Source organism: Oncorhynchus keta, chromosome 26, assembly GCF_023373465.1.
Source record: "Oncorhynchus keta strain PuntledgeMale-10-30-2019 chromosome 26, Oket_V2, whole genome shotgun sequence".
Lineage (NCBI taxonomy): Eukaryota > Metazoa > Chordata > Actinopteri > Salmoniformes > Salmonidae > Oncorhynchus > Oncorhynchus keta.
This window is the reverse complement of record NC_068446.1, coordinates 45123450-45143072: the sequence shown is the minus strand read 5'-3', so window position 1 is coordinate 45143072 and position 19623 is coordinate 45123450. Positions and strand designations below refer to the sequence as shown.

Below are 19623 nucleotides of genomic sequence, written 5' to 3'. Positions count from 1 at the left end.
TCGATCCATCTGATTAACTGTCAAGCTAAATACATACACTATCGATCCATCTGATTAACTGTAGAGCTAAATACATACATCATCGATCCATCTGATTAGTTAGTGAGCTAAATACATACACTATCGATCCATCTGATTAACTGTAGAGCTAAATACATACACTATCGATCCATCTGATTAACTGTAGAGCTAAATACATACATCATCGATCCATCTGATTAACTGTAGAGCGAAATACATACACTATCGATCCATCTGATTAACTGTAGAACTAAATACATACACTATCGATCCCATCTGATTAACTGTAGAGCTAAATACATACACTATCGATCCATCTGATTAGTTAGTGAGCTAAATACATACACCATCGATCCATCTGATTAACTGTAGAGCTAAATACATACACTATCGATCCATCTGATTAGTTAGTGAGCTAAATACATACACCATCGATCCATCTGATTAGTTAGTGAGCTAAATACATACACTATCGATCCATCTGATTAGTTAGTGAGCTAAATACATACACTATCGATCCATCTGATTAGTTAGTGAGCTAAATACATACACTATCGATCCATCTGATTAGTTAGTGAGCTAAATACATACACTATCGATCCATCTGATTAACTGTAGAGCTAAATACATACACTATCGATCCATCTGATTAACTGTAGAGCTAAATACATACACTATCGATCCATCTGATTAACTGTAGAGCTAAATACATACACTATCGATCCATCTGATTAACTGTAGAGCTAAATACATACACTATCGATCCATCTGATTAACTGTAGAGCTAAATACATACACTATCGATCCATCTGATTAACTGTAGAGCTAAATACATACACTATCGATCCATCTGATTAGTTAGTGAGCTAAATACATACACTATCGATCCATCTGATTAGTTAATGAGCTAAATACATACACCATCGATCCATCTGATTAGTTAGTGAGCTAAATACATACACTATCGATCCATCTGATTAGTTAATGAGCTAAATACATACATCATCGATCCATCTGATTAACTGTAGAGCTAAATACATACACCATCGATCCATCTGATTAACTGTAGAACTAAATACATACACCATCGATCCATCTGATTAACTGTAGAGCTAAATACATACACTATCATTCCATCTGATTAACTGTAGAGCTAAATACATACACTATCGATCCATCTGATTAACTGTAGAGCTAAATACATACACTATCGATCCATCTGATTAACTGTAGAGCTAAATACATACACCATCGATCCATCTGATTAACTGTAGAGCTAAATACATACACTATCGATCCATCTGATTAGTTAGTGAGCTAAATACATACACTATCGATCCATCTGATTAACTGTAGAGCTAAATACATACACCATCGATCCATCTGATTAGTTAGTGAGCTAAATACATACACTATCGATCCATCTGATTAACTGTAGAGCTAAATACATACACTATCGATCCATCTGATTAGTTAGTGAGCTAAATACATACACTATCGATCCATCTGATTAACTGTAGAGCTAAATACATACACCATCGATCCATCTGATTAGTTAGTGAGCTAAATACATACACTATCGATCCATCTGATTAGTTAGTGAGCTAAATACATACACTATCGATCCATCTGATTAACTGTAGAGCTAAATACATACACTATCGATCCATCTGATTAACTGTAGAGCCAGGCGGACCAGACGGAGCGACAGATGAAGGAGGAGTTTGAGAGCTTCCACCAGTTCTTGAGGGAGGAAGAGGAGAACAGAGTGGCCAAGTTGAGGCAGGAAGAGGAGAACAAAACTCAGGTGATGTGTATGAAGTTGGAGTACATCAAGGAGAGGATCGCTGCCCTCACAGACACCATCAGCCAAGTAGAGAAGTCTATACGAGCGGATGATGTGAAGTTTTTACAGGTATCTCATCCAAAATAAATTAATAAATTAAATGATAAATTCATACAGACTGCCTGACATATGTATTCCACATTTTAAGTTAAGATTAAGACAGATTTTTACCTCGTCAGCTCAGGGATTCGATCTAGCGAACTTTCAGGTTACTAGTCCTACACTCTAACCACTAGGCTACCTGCCTCCTCTACACTCTAACCACTAGGCTACCTGCCTCCTCTACACTCTAACCACTAGGCTACCTGCCACCTCTACACTCTAACCACTAGGCTACCTGCCTCCTCTACACTCTAACCACTAGGCTACCTGCCTCCTCTACACTCTAACCACTAGGCTACCTGCCGCCTCTACACTCTACCCACTAGACTACCTGCCACCTCTACACTCTAACCGCTAGGCTACCTGCCGCCTCTACACTCTAACCACTAGGCTACATGCCGCCTCTACACTCTAACCACTAGGCTACCTGCCACCTCTACACTCTAACCACTAGACTACCTGCCACCTCTACACTCTAACCACTAGGCTACCTGCCACCTCTACACTCTAACCACTAGACTACCCTGCCACCTCTACACTCTAACCACTAGACTACCTGCCGCCCCGTAAATAAAGTGAATTATTATTCATATAAATCTATTCAATCAATATTTTTTTAGATTGAGTATTTATTGGGTCATTATGCTAGTGTATTATGTATGTTTGTAATAGTGTGTTATATGGGAAAGTGTGTTTGTATTATAAATGGTATTTTATTGTTTAAGGACTCTTGGAAGATTAGTCCAATGAGGACTAAAAGAGATCCTAATCAAATCAAATCAATAACATCACATTGTTTTGCTCTACTTCTTTAGGACTACAAGAAGACAAAGAGCAGGTATGTGAAGGGCTACTACTACTAACTATTACGACTACCAACTACTACAATTACTGACTAACTACCAACTACTACTACTACTACTAACTATTACGACTACCAACTACTACAATTACTACTACTGACTAACTACCAACTACTACTACTACTACTACTACTACTACTACTACTACTACTACTACTAACTATTACGACTACCAACTACTACAATTACTGACTAACTACCAACTACTACTACTACTAACTATTACGACTACCAACTACTACAATTACTACTACTGACTAACTACCAACTACTACTACTACTACTACTAACTATTACGACTACCAACTACTACAATTACTACTACTGACTAACTACCAACTACTACTACTACTAACTATTACGACTACCAACTACTACAATTACTACTACTGACTAACTACCAACTACTACTACTACTACTAACTATTACGACTACCAACTACTACAATTACTACTACTGACTAACTACCAACTACTACTACTACTAACTATTACGACTACCAACTACTACAATTACTACTACTGACTAACTACCAACTACTACTACTACTACTAACTATTACGACTACCAACTACTACAATTACTACTACTGACTAACTACCAACTACTACTACTACTAACTATTACGACTACCAACTACTACAATTACTACTACTGACTAACTACCAACTACTACTACTACTACTAACTATTACGACTACCAACTACTACAATTACTACTACTGACTAACTACCAACTACTACTACTACTACTAACTATTACGACTACCAACTACTACAATTACTACTACTGACTAACTACCAACTACTACTACTACTACTAACTATTACGACTACCAACTACTACAATTACTACTACTGACTAACTACCAACTACTACTACTACTAACTATTACGACTACCAACTACTACAATTACTACTACTGACTAACTACCAACTACTACTACTACTAACTATTACGACTACCAACTACTACAATTACTACTACTGACTAACTACCAACTACTACCTACTACTAAAACCAACTATTTCTACAACTACTACCTATTATTACTACTTACTAGTACCTCCTGCTATTACCACCTACTATTACGGCCTACTATTTCTAATATTTCTACCTACTATTACTACCTACAATTACTACCTACTTTTACCACCTAATATCATTGCCTACTAGCATTACCTAGTATTACTACTGTTACTGCCTACTACTAGTAATACCTACTGCTACTACTAACTATTATTACTACCTATTGCTACTACTACCTACTATTAATACCTACTATAACAACCTGTGAGTACTACATACTATTACAACCTACTAGTACTACATACTATTACAACCCACTATTACCACTAGTACTATCTACTATTACTACTACTACTACCTAGTAGCACCACCCACTACGACTACTACTATCTACTAGTACTACTATTAAAACCTACTATTACTACCTACTACAACTCCCTACTACTACTACTACTACTACTAACTACGATTACTAATTCTACTGCTACTACTACTACCTACTATTAAAACCAACTATTACTACAACTACTACCTATTATTACTACTTACTATTACTATCTACAATTACCACCTGCTATTACCACCTTTTATTATTACCTACTGTTAATAAATACTATTACAAGTTACTATTACTATTACTGCTATTACTACTTACCATTACTAAATACTACTACTACCAACTATTACTACCTACTGTAACTACTTGTTATTAATAATACCTGCTAATTCTTCATAGTACTATTACTGCCTAATATTATTACATACTATTACTACCTAAAATTACTATTACCTACTGGTATTACTTACTATTACACATTACTATTACTACTATTACTACTTACCATTACTATATATTACTACTATTACTACTACTACCACCTTCTACTACAACCTACAATTATTACTATTACCAATTATTATTACTACTATTACTGACTAATATTACACATATTATTACTACCTAATATGACTGTTACTACTAACTACCTACTACTACTACCAATAATTATTACTATTACTACTTACCATTACTACATATTACTACTATCTACTATTACTACCTACACATATTATTACTACCTAATATGACTGTTACTACTAACTACATACTACTACTACCTATAATTACTACTATTACCACCATTACTACATATTACTACTATCTACTATTACTACCTACACATATTATTACTACCTAATATGACTGTTACTACTAACTACATACTACTACTACCTATAATTACTACTATTACCACCATTACTACATATTACTACTATCTACTATTACTACCTACTTTTACTGCTATTACTACCTAATATGACTGTTACTACTAACTACCTACTACTACTACCTATAATTACTACTATTACCACCACTACTACCCCTACCTACTGCTGCTACCACCTACCACTACTACCTACATTTACTACTATTACTGCCTTCCACTACCTCTAGCACCACTTATTATTACTACCTAATACTACAACCTGCTATTATTAACTACTAACTACAATTATTACTACGTATTATTGCTACTTAATATAAATGCCTACTAGTACTACTATTACCATCTACTATTACTACATACCATTACTACTATTACTACTATTACCATCTACTATTACTACATACCATTACTACTATTACTACTATTACCATCTACTATTACTACATACCATTACTACTATTACTACTATTACCATCTACTATTACTACATACCATTACTACTATTACTACTATTACCATCTACTATTACTACATACCATTACTACTAGTACTACTATTACCATCTACTATTACTACATACCATTACTACTATTGCTACATACTATTACTGCAAAATATTACTACCTACTATTGCAGAAGTGTTATTAATACTGATATTACGTCATAATACTATTACTAGCTAATATTACTACATATATTTACTACCTACTGGTACTATTACTAGTGTTATTACCTACTACTACTACTACTACTACTACCTACTATTACTACTACTACCTACAATTACTACTACTACCTACAATTACTACTACTACCTACAATTACTACTACTACCTACAATTACTACTACTACCTACTATTACTACTACTACCTACAATTACTACTACTACCTACAATTACTACTACTACCTACAATTACTACTACTACCTACTATTACTACTACTACCTATTATTACTACTACTACTACCTATTATTACTACTACTACCTACAATTACTACTACTACCTACAATTACTACTACTACCTACAATTACTACTACTACCTACAATTACTACTACCTACAATTACTACTACTACCTACAATTACTAGCAGTACTACCTCATATTACTACTAATACTAATACCTACTATTACCACTATTATTAGCTAGTATTAATACTAATACTACTACCTGCTATTACTACCCACTATTACTACCCTAATTTTAGTAATACTCCCTACTACTACTACCTACTATCACTACCTACTATTAATACCTAATATTACTACTACTACCTACCATTACTACCTACTTGTACTAACGACTATTACTACCTACTACTACCACCTATTATTATTTACTAATACAAGACACTATTACTACTATTATTACTACATATTACTACCTACTATTACTACTACTACTACTATTACTACTACCTACTATTACTACTACTACTACTATTACTACTACCTACTATAACCACATACTACTACTACTACTATTACTACTATTACTACTATTACTACTACCTACTATTACTACTACTACTACTATTACTACTACCTACTATTACTACCTACTATAACCACATACTACTACTACTACTACTACTATTACTACTTATTAATACTACCTACTATAACCACATACTACTACTACTATTACCTACTACCACTACCTACTGCTACTATGACTACACTCTGCTATTGCTACCTAATATCACTACCTACTACCACTACCTACTATTTCTAATTATTATTGCCACCTACTATTACTAACTACTACTATTACTACTGTTTGTTACCTTCCATTACTACTATTACTACCTATTATTACTACTACTGATACCGGCTACTAATACCTACTAGTACTGCCTACTAGTAATACCTACTATTTCAACCTCCTATTACTGCTATTACTACCTACTATTACAAACAACTATTACTACTACTAGTAATATGACCACTATAACTGTCTACTATTAATACTATTCCTATCTACAATTACTATATAATACTATTACTACCTAAATTACTATATAATACTACTACTACCTACAATTACTATATAATACCATTCCTACCTACAAGTACTATATAATACTATTACTACTATTCCTACCTACAATCACTATATAATATGATTCCTACCTACAATTACTATATAATACTATTCCTACCTACAATTACTATATAATACCATTCCTACCTACAATTACTATATAATACTATTCCTACCTACACTTACTATATAATACTATTACTACTATTCCTACCTACAATCACTATATAATATGATTCCTACCTACAATTACTATATAATACTATTCATACCTACAATTACTATATAATACTATTCCTACCTACAATTACTATATAATACCATTCCTACCTACAATTACTATATAATACTATTCCTACCTACACTTACTATATAATACTATTACTACTATTCCTACCTACAATCACTATATAATATGATTCCTACCTACAATCACTATATAATATGATTCCTACCTACAATTACTATATAATACTATTCCTACCTACAATTACTATATAATACTACTACTACCTACAATTACTACTACTACATACTATTACTACTACTACCCACAATTACTACTACTACCTACAATTACTACTACTACCTACAATTACTACTACTACATACAATTACTACTACTACCTACAATTACTACTACTACATACAATTACTACTACTACCTACAATTACTACTACTACTACCTATTATTACTACTACTACCTACAATTACTACTACTACCTACAATTACTACTACTACCTACAATTACTAGCAGTACTACCTCATATTACTACTAATACTAATACCTACTATTACCACTATTATTAGCTAGTATTAATACTAATACTACTACCTGCTATTACTACCCACTATTACTACCCTAATATTAGTAATACTCCCTACTACTACTACCTACTATATAATACTATTCCTACCTACAATTACTATATAATACTATTCCTACCTACAATTTCTATATAATACTATTCCTACCTACAATTTCTATATACTACTATTACTACCTACTATTACTATATACTACTATTACTACCTACTATTACTACCTACAATTACTATATACTACTATTACTACCTACTATTACTACATACTACTATTACTATATACTACTATTCCTACCTACCATTACTATATACTACTATTACTACCTACTATTACTACCTACTATAACCAAATACTATTACTACCTTTAATAACTCATATTACTACCTACTATTACTACATACTACTATTACTATATACTACTATTACTACCTACTATTACTACCTACTATTCCTACCTACAATTACTATATACTACTATTACTACCTACTATTACTACCTACTATAACCAAATACTATTACTACCTTTAATAACTCATATTACTACCTACTATTACTAACTACTATTACTACCTACTATTACTACCTACTATAACCAAATACTATTACTACCTTTTATTAATAACTCGTATTACTACTACTAATAATAATCACAGTGATTGTAGACGGTGCAACACGTCAGTACCTCAGGAGGAAATGTCAGTTGGCTTTTCATAGCCGATCATTATATATTCCATTCAGAGAGAGACAGTGCAGTAGAGAGAGAGAGAGAGGGGAGGGAGAGGGTCGAAAACAGAATGTCCGCGACAAGGTGGCGAGTCCGGTGTACAGGTATTACTACCCTATTACTACTACCTAGTGGTTAAAGCGATGGGCCAGTAACCGGAAGGTTGCTGAATCGAATCCCTGAGCTGACAACATAAAAAATCTGTCATTCTGCCCCTGAGCAAGCCAGTTAACCCACTGTTCCCCTGAGCAAGCCAGTTAACCCACTGTTCCCCTGAGCAAGCCAGTTAACCCACTGTTCCCCTGAGCAAGGCAGTTAACCCACTGTTCCCCTGAGCAAGGCAGTTAACCCACTGTTCCCCTGAACAAGGCAGTTAACCCACTGTTCCCCTGAAAAGGCAGTTAACCCACTGTTCCCCTGAGCAAGGCAGTTAACCCACTGTTCCCCTGAGCAAGGCAGTTAACCCACTGTTCCCCTGAGCAAGGCAGTTAACCCACTGTTCCCCTGAACCAGGCAGTTAACCCACTGTTCCCCTGAACAAGGCAGTTAACCCACTGTTCCCCTGAGCAAGGCAGTTAACCCACTGTTCCCCTGAGCAAGGCAGTTAACCCACTGTTCCCCTGAACAAGGCAGTTAACCCACTGTTCCCCTGAACAAGGCAGTTAACCCACTGTTCCCCTGAACAAGGCAGTTAACCCACTGTTCCCTGACCGCCGAAGGCGTGGATGTTGATTTAAGGCAGCTCCCCCGCACCTCTCTGATTCAGAGGAGTTGGGTTAAATGCGGAAAGACACATTTCAGTCGAATACATTTCAGTTGAACAATGGACTAGGTATCCCTTACCTACTGTTGCTAACAACCATTACTAAATAAAGTCAACAATTGTTTACATTCTGTTTTTATTGAAACCTTATTGATGATAAATCCATCGTGTTTCAGGACCAAAGGTCTCCTGGGAGAGCCAGAGTGTATCAGAGGAATCCTCATAGACGCTGCCAAACATCTGCAATCACTCAAGTTTGGAATCTGGAAGAAGATGGCAGACATTGTCCAATGGGGTGAGCTACACGTTTTTTTTTCTCACAGCTATTCGTGTAAATTCCAAAAAACATTTAGATAGTTTTGGTATCCAGAAACAAATCTCCCATGCGACAGATTACCATTTTGATGAGGTAGAGAAAGTGTCATTATACATAAACAAAATGTATGTTTGTGCAACCTGTTGATACAGAGTTCAGTGGTGCAGACAGACAGTCAGTCAGACAGTCAGTTAGACATTCAGTCAGAAATTCAGTCAGAAATTCAGTCAGTCAGACAGACATTCAGTCAGGCAGTCAGTCAGACATTCAGTCAGACATTCAGTCAGACATTCAGTCAGACATTCAGTCAGACATTCAGTCAGGCAGTCAGACATTCAGTCAGGCAGTCAGTTAGACATTCAGTCAGAAATTCAGTCAGTCAGACAGACATTCAGTCAGGCAGTCAGTTAGACATTCAGTCAGACATTCAGTCAGAAATTCAGTCAGTCAGACAGTCAGTTAGACATTCAGTCAGAAATTCAGTCAGTCAGACAGACATTCAGTCAGTCAGTCAGTCAGACATTCAGTCAGACATTCAGTCAGACATTCAGTCAGAAATTCAGTCAGTCAGACAGACATTCAGTCAGGCAGTCAGTTAGACATTCAGTCAGAAATTCAGTCAGTCAGACAGACATTCAGTCAGTCAGTCAGTCAGACATTCAGTCAGACATTCAGTCAGACATTCAGTCAGAAATTCAGTTAGACATTCAGTCAGACATTCAGTCAGACATTCAGTCAGACATTCAGTCAGACATTCAGTCAGACATTCAGTCAGAAATTCAGTCAGTCAGACAGACATTCAGTCAGTCAGTCAGTCAGACATTCAGTCAGACATTCAGTCAGTCAGTCAGACAGACATTCAGTCAGGCAGTCAGTTAGACATTCTGTCAGACATTCAGTCAGTCAGTCGGACATTCAGTCAGTCAGTCAGTCAGACATTCAGTCAGACATTCAGTCAGACATTCAGTCAGACATTCAGTCAGACATTCAGTCAGACATTCAGTTAGACATTCAGTCAGAAATTCAGTCAGTCAGACAGACATTCAGTCAGTCAGTCAGTTAGACATTCTGTCAGACATTCAGTCAGTCAGTCGGACATTCAGTCAGACATTCAGTCAGACATTCAGTCAGACATTCAGTCAGGCAGTCAGTTAGACATTCAGTCAGACATTCAGTCAGTCAGACAGACATTCAGTCAGTCAGTCAGTCAGACATTCAGTCAGACATTCAGTCAGTCAGACAGACATTCAGTCAGGCAGTCAGTTAGACATTCTGTCAGACATTCAGTCAGTCAGTCGGACATTCAGTCAGGCAGTCAGTTAGACATTCTGTCAGACATTCAGTCAGGCAGTCGGACATTCAGTCAGGCAGTCAGTCAGACATTCAGTCAGTCAGTCAGACATTCATTCAGTCAGTCAGACATTCTGTCAGACATTCAGTCAGACATTCAGTCAGACATTCAGTCAGACATTCAGTCAGGGAGTCAGTTAGACATTCAGTCAGACATTCAGTCAGTCAGACAGACATTCAGTCAGTCAGTCAGTCAGTCAGACGTTCAGTCAGACATTCAGTCAGTCAGTCAGACATTCAGTCAGTCAGTCAGACATTCAGTCAGTCAGACAGACATTCAGTCAGGCAGTCAGTCAGACATTCAAAACATGTTTTTGGATTCCCATTGTGTCTGTTTATCTGTATGCTGCTCTACCAATTAACACAGTCATTCTCCTCTACCAATTAACACACTCCTTCTCCTCTACCAATTAACACAGTCATTCTGCTCTACCAATTAACACACTCCTTCTGCTCTACCAATTAACACATTCCTTCTCCTCTACCAATTAACACATTCCTTCTGCTCTACCAATTAACACAGTCATTCTCCTCTACCAAATAACACATTCCTTCTGCTCTACCAATTAACACAGTCATTCTCCTCTACCAATTAACACAGTCCTTCTGCTCTACCAATTAACACATTCCTTCTGCTCTACCAATTAACACATTCCTTCTGCTCTACCAATTAACACATTCCTTCTGCTCTACCAATTAACACAGTCCTTCTGCTCTACCAATTAACACATTCCTTCTGCTCTACCAATTAACACACTCCTTCTGCTCTACCAATTAACACATTCCTTCTGCTCTACCAATTAACACATTCCTTCTGCTCTACCAATTAACACATTCCTTCTGCTCTACCAATTAACACATTCCTTCTGCTCTACCAATTAACAGTCCTTCTGCTCTACCAATTAACACATTCCTTCTGCTCTACCAATTAACACACTCCTTCTGCTCTACCAATTAACACATTCCTTCTGCTCTACCAATTAACACATTCCTTCTGCTCTACCAATTAACACATTCCTTCTGCTCTACCAATTAACACATTCCTTCTGCTCTACCAATTAACACATTCCTTCTGCTCTACCAATTAACACATTCCTTCTGCTCTACCAATTAACACACTCCTTCTGCTCTACCAATTAACACACTCCTTCTGCTCTACCAATTAACACATTCCTTCTGCTCTACCAATTAACACATTCCTTCTGCTCTACCAATTAACAGATTCCTTCTGCTCTACCAATTAACACAGTCATTCTCCTCTACCAATTAACACATTCCTTCTCCTCTACCAATTAACACATTCCTTCTGCTCTACCAATTAACACAGTCATTCTCCTCTACCAATTAACACATTCCTTCTGCTCTACCAATTAACACAGTCATTCTGCTCTACCAATTAACACATTCCTTCTGCTCTACCAATTAACACATTCCTTCTGCTCTACCAATTAACACACTCCTTCTGCTCTACCAATTAACACATTCCTTCTGCTCTACCAATTAACACATTCCTTCTGCTCTACCAATTAACACATTCCTTCTGCTCTACCAATTAACACAGTCATTCTCCTCTACCAATTAACACATTCCTTCTGCTCTACCAATTAACACAGTCATTCTCCTCTACCAATTAACACACTCCTTCTGCTCTACCAATTAACACATTCCTTCTGCTCTACCAATTAACACATTCCTTCTGCTCTACCAATTAACACAGTCATTCTCCTCTACCAATTAACACATTCCTTCTGCTCTACCAATTAACACATTCCTTCTGCTCTACCAATTAACACAGTCATTCTCCTCTACCAATTAACACATTCCTTCTGCTCTACCAATTAACACATTCCTTCTGCTCTACCAATTAACACATTCCTTCTGCTCTACCAATTAACACAGTCATTCTCCTCTACCAATTAACACATTCCTTCTGCTCTACCAATTAACACATTCCTTCTGCTCTACCAATTAACACATTCCTTCTGCTCTACCAATTAACAGATTCCTTCTGCTCTACCAATTAACACAGTCATTCTCCTCTACCAATTAACACATTCCTTCTCCTCTACCAATTAACACATTCCTTCTGCTCTACCAATTAACACAGTCATTCTCCTCTACCAATTAACACATTCCTTCTGCTCTACCAATTAACACAGTCATTCTCCTCTACCAATTAACACACTCCTTCTGCTCTACCAATTAACACATTCCTTCTGCTCTACCAATTAACACATTCCTTCTGCTCTACCAATTAACACAGTCATTCTCCTCTACCAATTAACACACTCCTTCTGCTCTACCAATTAACACATTCCTTCTGCTCTACCAATTAACACATTCCTTCTGCTCTACCAATTAACACAGTCCTTCTGCTCTACCAATTAACACATTCCTTCTGCTCTACCAATTAACACACTCCTTCTGCTCTACCAATTAACACATTCCTTCTGCTCTACCAATTAACACATTCCTTCTGCTCTACCAATTAACACATTCCTTCTGCTCTACCAATTAACACAGTCATTCTCCTCTACCAATTAACACATTCCTTCTCCTCTACCAATTAACACATTCCTTCTGCTCTACCAATTAACACAGTCATTCTCCTCTACCAATTAACACACTCCTTCTGCTCTACCAATTAACACATTCCTTCTGCTCTACCAATTAACACATTCCTTCTGCTCTACCAATTAACACAGTCATTCTCCTCTACCAATTAACTAATTCCTTCTGCTCTACCAATTAACACATTCCTTCTGCTCTACCAATTAACACATTCCTTCTGCTCTACCAATTAACACAGTCATTCTCCTCTACCAATTAACACATTCCTTCTGCTCTACCAATTAACACATTCCTTCTGCTCTACCAATTAACACATTCCTTCTGCTCTACCAATTAACACAGTCATTCTCCTCTACCAATTAACACATTCCTTCTGCTCTACCAATTAACACATTCCTTCTGCTCTACCAATTAACACATTCCTTCTGCTCTACCAATTAACACATTCCTTCTGCTCTACCAATTAACACAGTCCTTCTGTTCTACCAATTAACACATTCCTTCTGCTCTACCAATTAACACACTCCTTCTGCTCTACCAATTAACACATTCCTTCTGCTCTACCAATTAACACATTCCTTCTGCTCTACCAATTAACACATTCCTTCTGCTCTACCAATTAACACAGTCATTCTCCTCTACCAATTAACACATTCCTTCTGCTCTACCAATTAACACATTCCTTCTGCTCTACCAATTAACACATTCCTTCTGCTCTACCAATTAACACAGTCATTCTCCTCTACCAATTAACACATTCCTTCTGCTCTACCAATTAACACATTCCTTCTGCTCTACCAATTAACACACTCCTTCTGCTCTACCAATTAACACACTCCTTCTGCTCTACCAATTAACACATTCCTTCTGCTCTACCAATTAACACATTCCTTCTGCTCTACCAATTAACAGATTCCTTCTGCTCTACCAATTAACACAGTCATTCTCCTCTACCAATTAACACATTCCTTCTCCTCTACCAATTAACACATTCCTTCTGCTCTACCAATTAACACAGTCATTCTCCTCTACCAATTAACACATTCCTTCTGCTCTACCAATTAACACAGTCATTCTCCTCTACCAATTAACACACTCCTTCTGCTCTACCAATTAACACATTCCTTCTGCTCTACCAATTAACACATTCCTTCTGCTCTACCAATTAACACAGTCATTCTCCTCTACCAATTAACACATTCCTTCTGCTCTACCAATTAACACATTCCTTCTGCTCTACCAATTAACACATTCCTTCTGCTCTACCAATTAACACATTCCTTCTGCTCTACCAATTAACACAGTCCTTCTGCTCTACCAATTAACACATTCCTTCTGCTCTACCAATTAACACATTCCTTCTGCTCTACCAATTAACACATTCCTTCTGCTCTACCAATTAACACATTCCTTCTGCTCTACCAATTAACACAGTCATTCTCCTCTACCAATGAACACATTCCTTCTGCTCTACCAATTAACACATTCCTTCTGCTCTACCAATTAACACAGTCATTCTCCTCTACCAATTAACACACTCCTTCTGCTCTACCAATTAACACATTCCTTCTGCTCTACCAATTAACACATTCCTTCTGCTCTACCAATTAACACAGTCATTCTCCTCTACCAATTAACACATTCCTTCTGCTCTACCAATTAACACATTCCTTCTGCTCTACCAATTAACACATTCCTTCTGCTCTACCAATTAACACAGTCATTCTCCTCTACCAATTAACACATTCCTTCTGCTCTACCAATTAACACATTCCTTCTGCTCTACCAATTAACACATTCCTTCTGCTCTACCAATTAACACAGTCATTCTCCTCTACCAATTAACACATTCCTTCTGCTCTACCAATTAACACATTCCTTCTGCTCTACCAATTAACACATTCCTTCTGCTCTACCAATTAACAGATTCCTTCTGCTCTACCAATTAACACAGTCATTCTCCTCTACCAATTAACACATTCCTTCTCCTCTACCAATTAACACATTCCTTCTGCTCTACCAATTAACACATTCCTTCTGCTCTACCAATTAAACACAGTCATTCTCCTCTACCAATTAACACACTCCTTCTGCTCTACCAATTAACACATTCCTTCTGCTCTACCAATTAACACATTCCTTCTGCTCTACCAATTAACACATTCCTTCTCCTCTACCAATTAACACAGTCATTCTCCTCTACCAATTAACACATTCCTTCTGCTCTACCAATTAACACATTCCTTCTGCTCTACCAATTAACACATTCCTTCTGCTCTACCAATTAACACAGTCATTCTCCTCTACCAATTAACACATTCCTTCTGCTCTACCAATTAACACATTCCTTCTGCTCTACCAATTAACACACTCCTTCTGCTCTACCAATTAACACATTCCTTCTGCTCTACCAATTAACACATTCCTTCTGCTCTACCAATTAACAGATTCCTTCTGCTCTACCAATTAACACAGTCATTCTCCTCTACCAATTAACACATTCCTTCTGCTCTACCAATTAACACAGTCATTCTCCTCTACCAATTAACACATTCCTTCTGCTCTACCAATTAACACAGTCATTCTCCTCTACCAATTAACACATTCCTTCTCCTCTACCAATTAACACATTCCTTCTGCTCTACCAATTAACACAGTCATTCTCCTCTACCAATTAACACATTCCTTCTGCTCTACCAATTAACACAGTCATTCTCCTCTACCAATTAACACAGTCATTCTCCTCTACCAATTAACACATTCCTTCTGCTCTACCAATTAACACAGTCATTCTCCTCTACCAATTAACACATTCCATCTCCTCTACCAATTAACACATTCCTTCTGCTCTACCAATTAACACAGTCATTCTCCTCTACCAATTAACACATTCCTTCTGCTCTACCAATTAACACAGTCATTCTCCTCTACCAATTAACACAGTCATTCTCCTCTACCAATTAACACATTCCTTCTGCTCTACCAATTAACACAGTCATTCTCCTCTACCAATTAACAGTCATTCTCCTCTACCAATTAACACACTCCTTCTGCTCTACCAATTAACGCATTCCTTCTGCTCTACCAATTAACACATTCCTTCTGCTCTACCAATTAACAGATTCCTTCTGCTCTACCAATTAACACAGTCATTCTCCTCTACCAATTAACACATTCCTTCTCCTCTACCAATTAACACATTCCTTCTGCTCTACCAATTAACACAGTCATTCTCCTCTACCAATTAACACATTCCTTCTGCTCTACCAATTAACACAGTCATTCTCCTCTACCAATTAACACATTCCTTCTGCTCTACCAATTAACACATTCCTTCTGCTCTACCAATTAACACATTCCTTCTGCTCTACCAATTAACACAGTCATTCTGCTCTACCAATTAACACAGTCATTCTCCTCTACCAATTAACACACTCCTTCTGCTCTACCAATTAACACACTCCTTCTGCTCTACCAATTAACACATTCCTTCTGCTCTACCAATTAACACAGTCATTCTCCTCTACCAATTAACACATTCCTTCTGCTCTACCAATTAACACATTCCTTCTGCTCTACCAATTAACACACTCCTTCTGCTCTACCAATTAACACATTCCTTCTGCTCTACCAATTAACACATTCCTTCTGCTCTACCAATTAACACATTCCTTCTGCTCTACCAATTAACACAGTCATTCTCCTCTACCAATTAACACATTCCTTCTCCTCTACCAATTAACACATTCCTTCTGCTCTACCAATTAACACAGTCATTCTCCTCTACCAATTAACACATTCCTTCTGCTCTACCAATTAACACAGTCATTCTCCTCTACCAATTAACACACTCCTTCTGCTCTACCAATTAACGCATTCCTTCTGCTCTACCAATTAACACATTCCTTCTGCTCTACCAATTAACACATTCCTTCTGCTCTACCAATTAACACAGTCATTCTCCTCTACCAATTAACACATTCCTTCTGCTCTACCAATTAACACATTCCTTCTGCTCTACCAATTAACACATTCCTTCTGCTCTACCAATTAACACATTCCTTCTGCTCTACCAATTAACACATTCCTTCTGCTCTACCAATTAACACAGTCATTCTCCTCTACCAATTAACACACTCCTTCTGCTCTACCAATTAACACATTCCTTCTGCTCTACCAATTAACACATTCCTTCTGCTCTACCAATTAACACAGTCATTCTCCTCTACCAATTAACACAGTCATTCTCCTCTACCAATTAACACATTCCTTCTGCTCTACCAATTAACACATTCCTTCTGCTCTACCAATTAACACATTCCTTCTGCTCTACCAATTAACACACTCCTTCTGCTCTACCAATTAACACACTCCTTCTGCTCTACCAATTAACACACTCCTTCTGCTCTACCAATTAACACATTCCTTCTGCTCTACCAATTAACACATTCCTTCTGCTCTACCAATTAACACAGTCATTCTCCTCTACCAATTAACACATTCCTTCTCCTCTACCAATTAACACATTCCTTCTGCTCTACCAATTAACACAGTCATTCTCCTCTACCAATTAACACATTCCTTCTGCTCTACCAATTAACACAGTCATTCTCCTCTACCAATTAACACATTCCATCTCCTCTACCAATTAACACATTCCTTCTGCTCTACCAATTAACACAGTCATTCTCCTCTACCAATTAACACATTCCTTCTGCTCTACCAATTAACACAGTCATTCTCCTCTACCAATTAACACAGTCATTCTCCTCTACCAATTAACACATTCCTTCTGCTCTACCAATTAACACAGTCATTCTCCTCTACCAATTAACAGTCATTCTCCTCTACCAATTAACACACTCCTTCTGCTCTACCAATTAACACATTCCATCTCCTCTACCAATTAACACACTCCTTCTGCTCTACCAATTAACACATTCCTTCTGCTCTAACATTTAACACATTCCATCTCCTCTACCAATTAACACACTCCTTCTGCTCTACCAATTAACACATTCCTTCTGCTCTAACAATTGACACATTCCATCTCCTCTACCAATTAACACATTCCTTCTGCTCTACCAATTAACACATTCCATCTCCTCTACCAATTAACACATTCCTTCAGCTCTACCAATTAACACATTCCATCTCCTCTACCAATTAACAAATTCCTTCTGCTCTACCAATTAACACAGTCATTCTGCTCTACCAATTAACACACACCTTCTGCTCTACCAATTATCGTACTCTGTAGTAATAGATATTTCTCCTCCTTCCAGTCCCCATAACCCTGGACCCCAACACAGCCCAGCCCAACCTCAGCTTCTCTAAGGAGTTCAGCATGGTGAGGTACAGCAAAAAGAAGCTCCTGCCAGACAACCCCGAGCGCCTAACTAGCCGCATCTCTGTCCTGGGAGCGACAGGTTTCACCTCCGGAAGACACAGCTGGACCGTAGAGGTGGGCCAGAGCAGAGACTGGTACATCGGAGTCGCCCGAGAGTCCATCAAACGCAAGTCCACCATCTTCCTCAACCCTGCTGAGGGATTCTGGGTAATCGGATTGTGTAACGGGGAGACGTACTGGGCCCAGACGTCCCCGCGGACGCGCCTGGACGTGAAGAGAGAGAGGAAGCCGTGGAGAATCACTATAGAGCTGGACTACGACCGAGGGAAGGTGCTGTTTCTGAACGCAGTAGACTCAACGTTGATACACATGTTCAAAGAGAAGTTCACTGAGAGGATCTTTCCTTATTTTGCTCCTGGGATGTATGAGGAGGGAAACACCTCTAGTCCCCTGACCATCTGTCCCCTGACTATATCTATAGATGTACTGGACCAGATTATACTACCATAACACCATCTGTCCCCTGACCGTCTGTCCCCTCACCTCTAGTCCCCTGACTATCTGTCCCCTGACTATAT

The 19623-nt window shown here is 37.6% G+C and overlaps 1 protein-coding gene across 1 annotated transcript in view; it reads left to right on the top strand.

Moving 5' to 3' along the window:
* LOC127912176 (zinc-binding protein A33-like) overlaps nucleotides 1-19555 on the top strand; it is a 23929-nt gene extending 4374 nt beyond the window's left edge. The window contains exons 3-6 of the mRNA XM_052481080.1: nucleotides 1706-1936; nucleotides 2785-2807; nucleotides 9635-9753; nucleotides 18981-19555. Of these exons, the coding sequence (XP_052337040.1) occupies nucleotides 1706-1936; nucleotides 2785-2807; nucleotides 9635-9753; nucleotides 18981-19555 (948 nt within the window). The remainder of the gene's footprint in view (nucleotides 1-1705; nucleotides 1937-2784; nucleotides 2808-9634; nucleotides 9754-18980) is intronic.
* The last annotated feature ends 68 nt before the right edge of the window (nucleotides 19556-19623 follow it).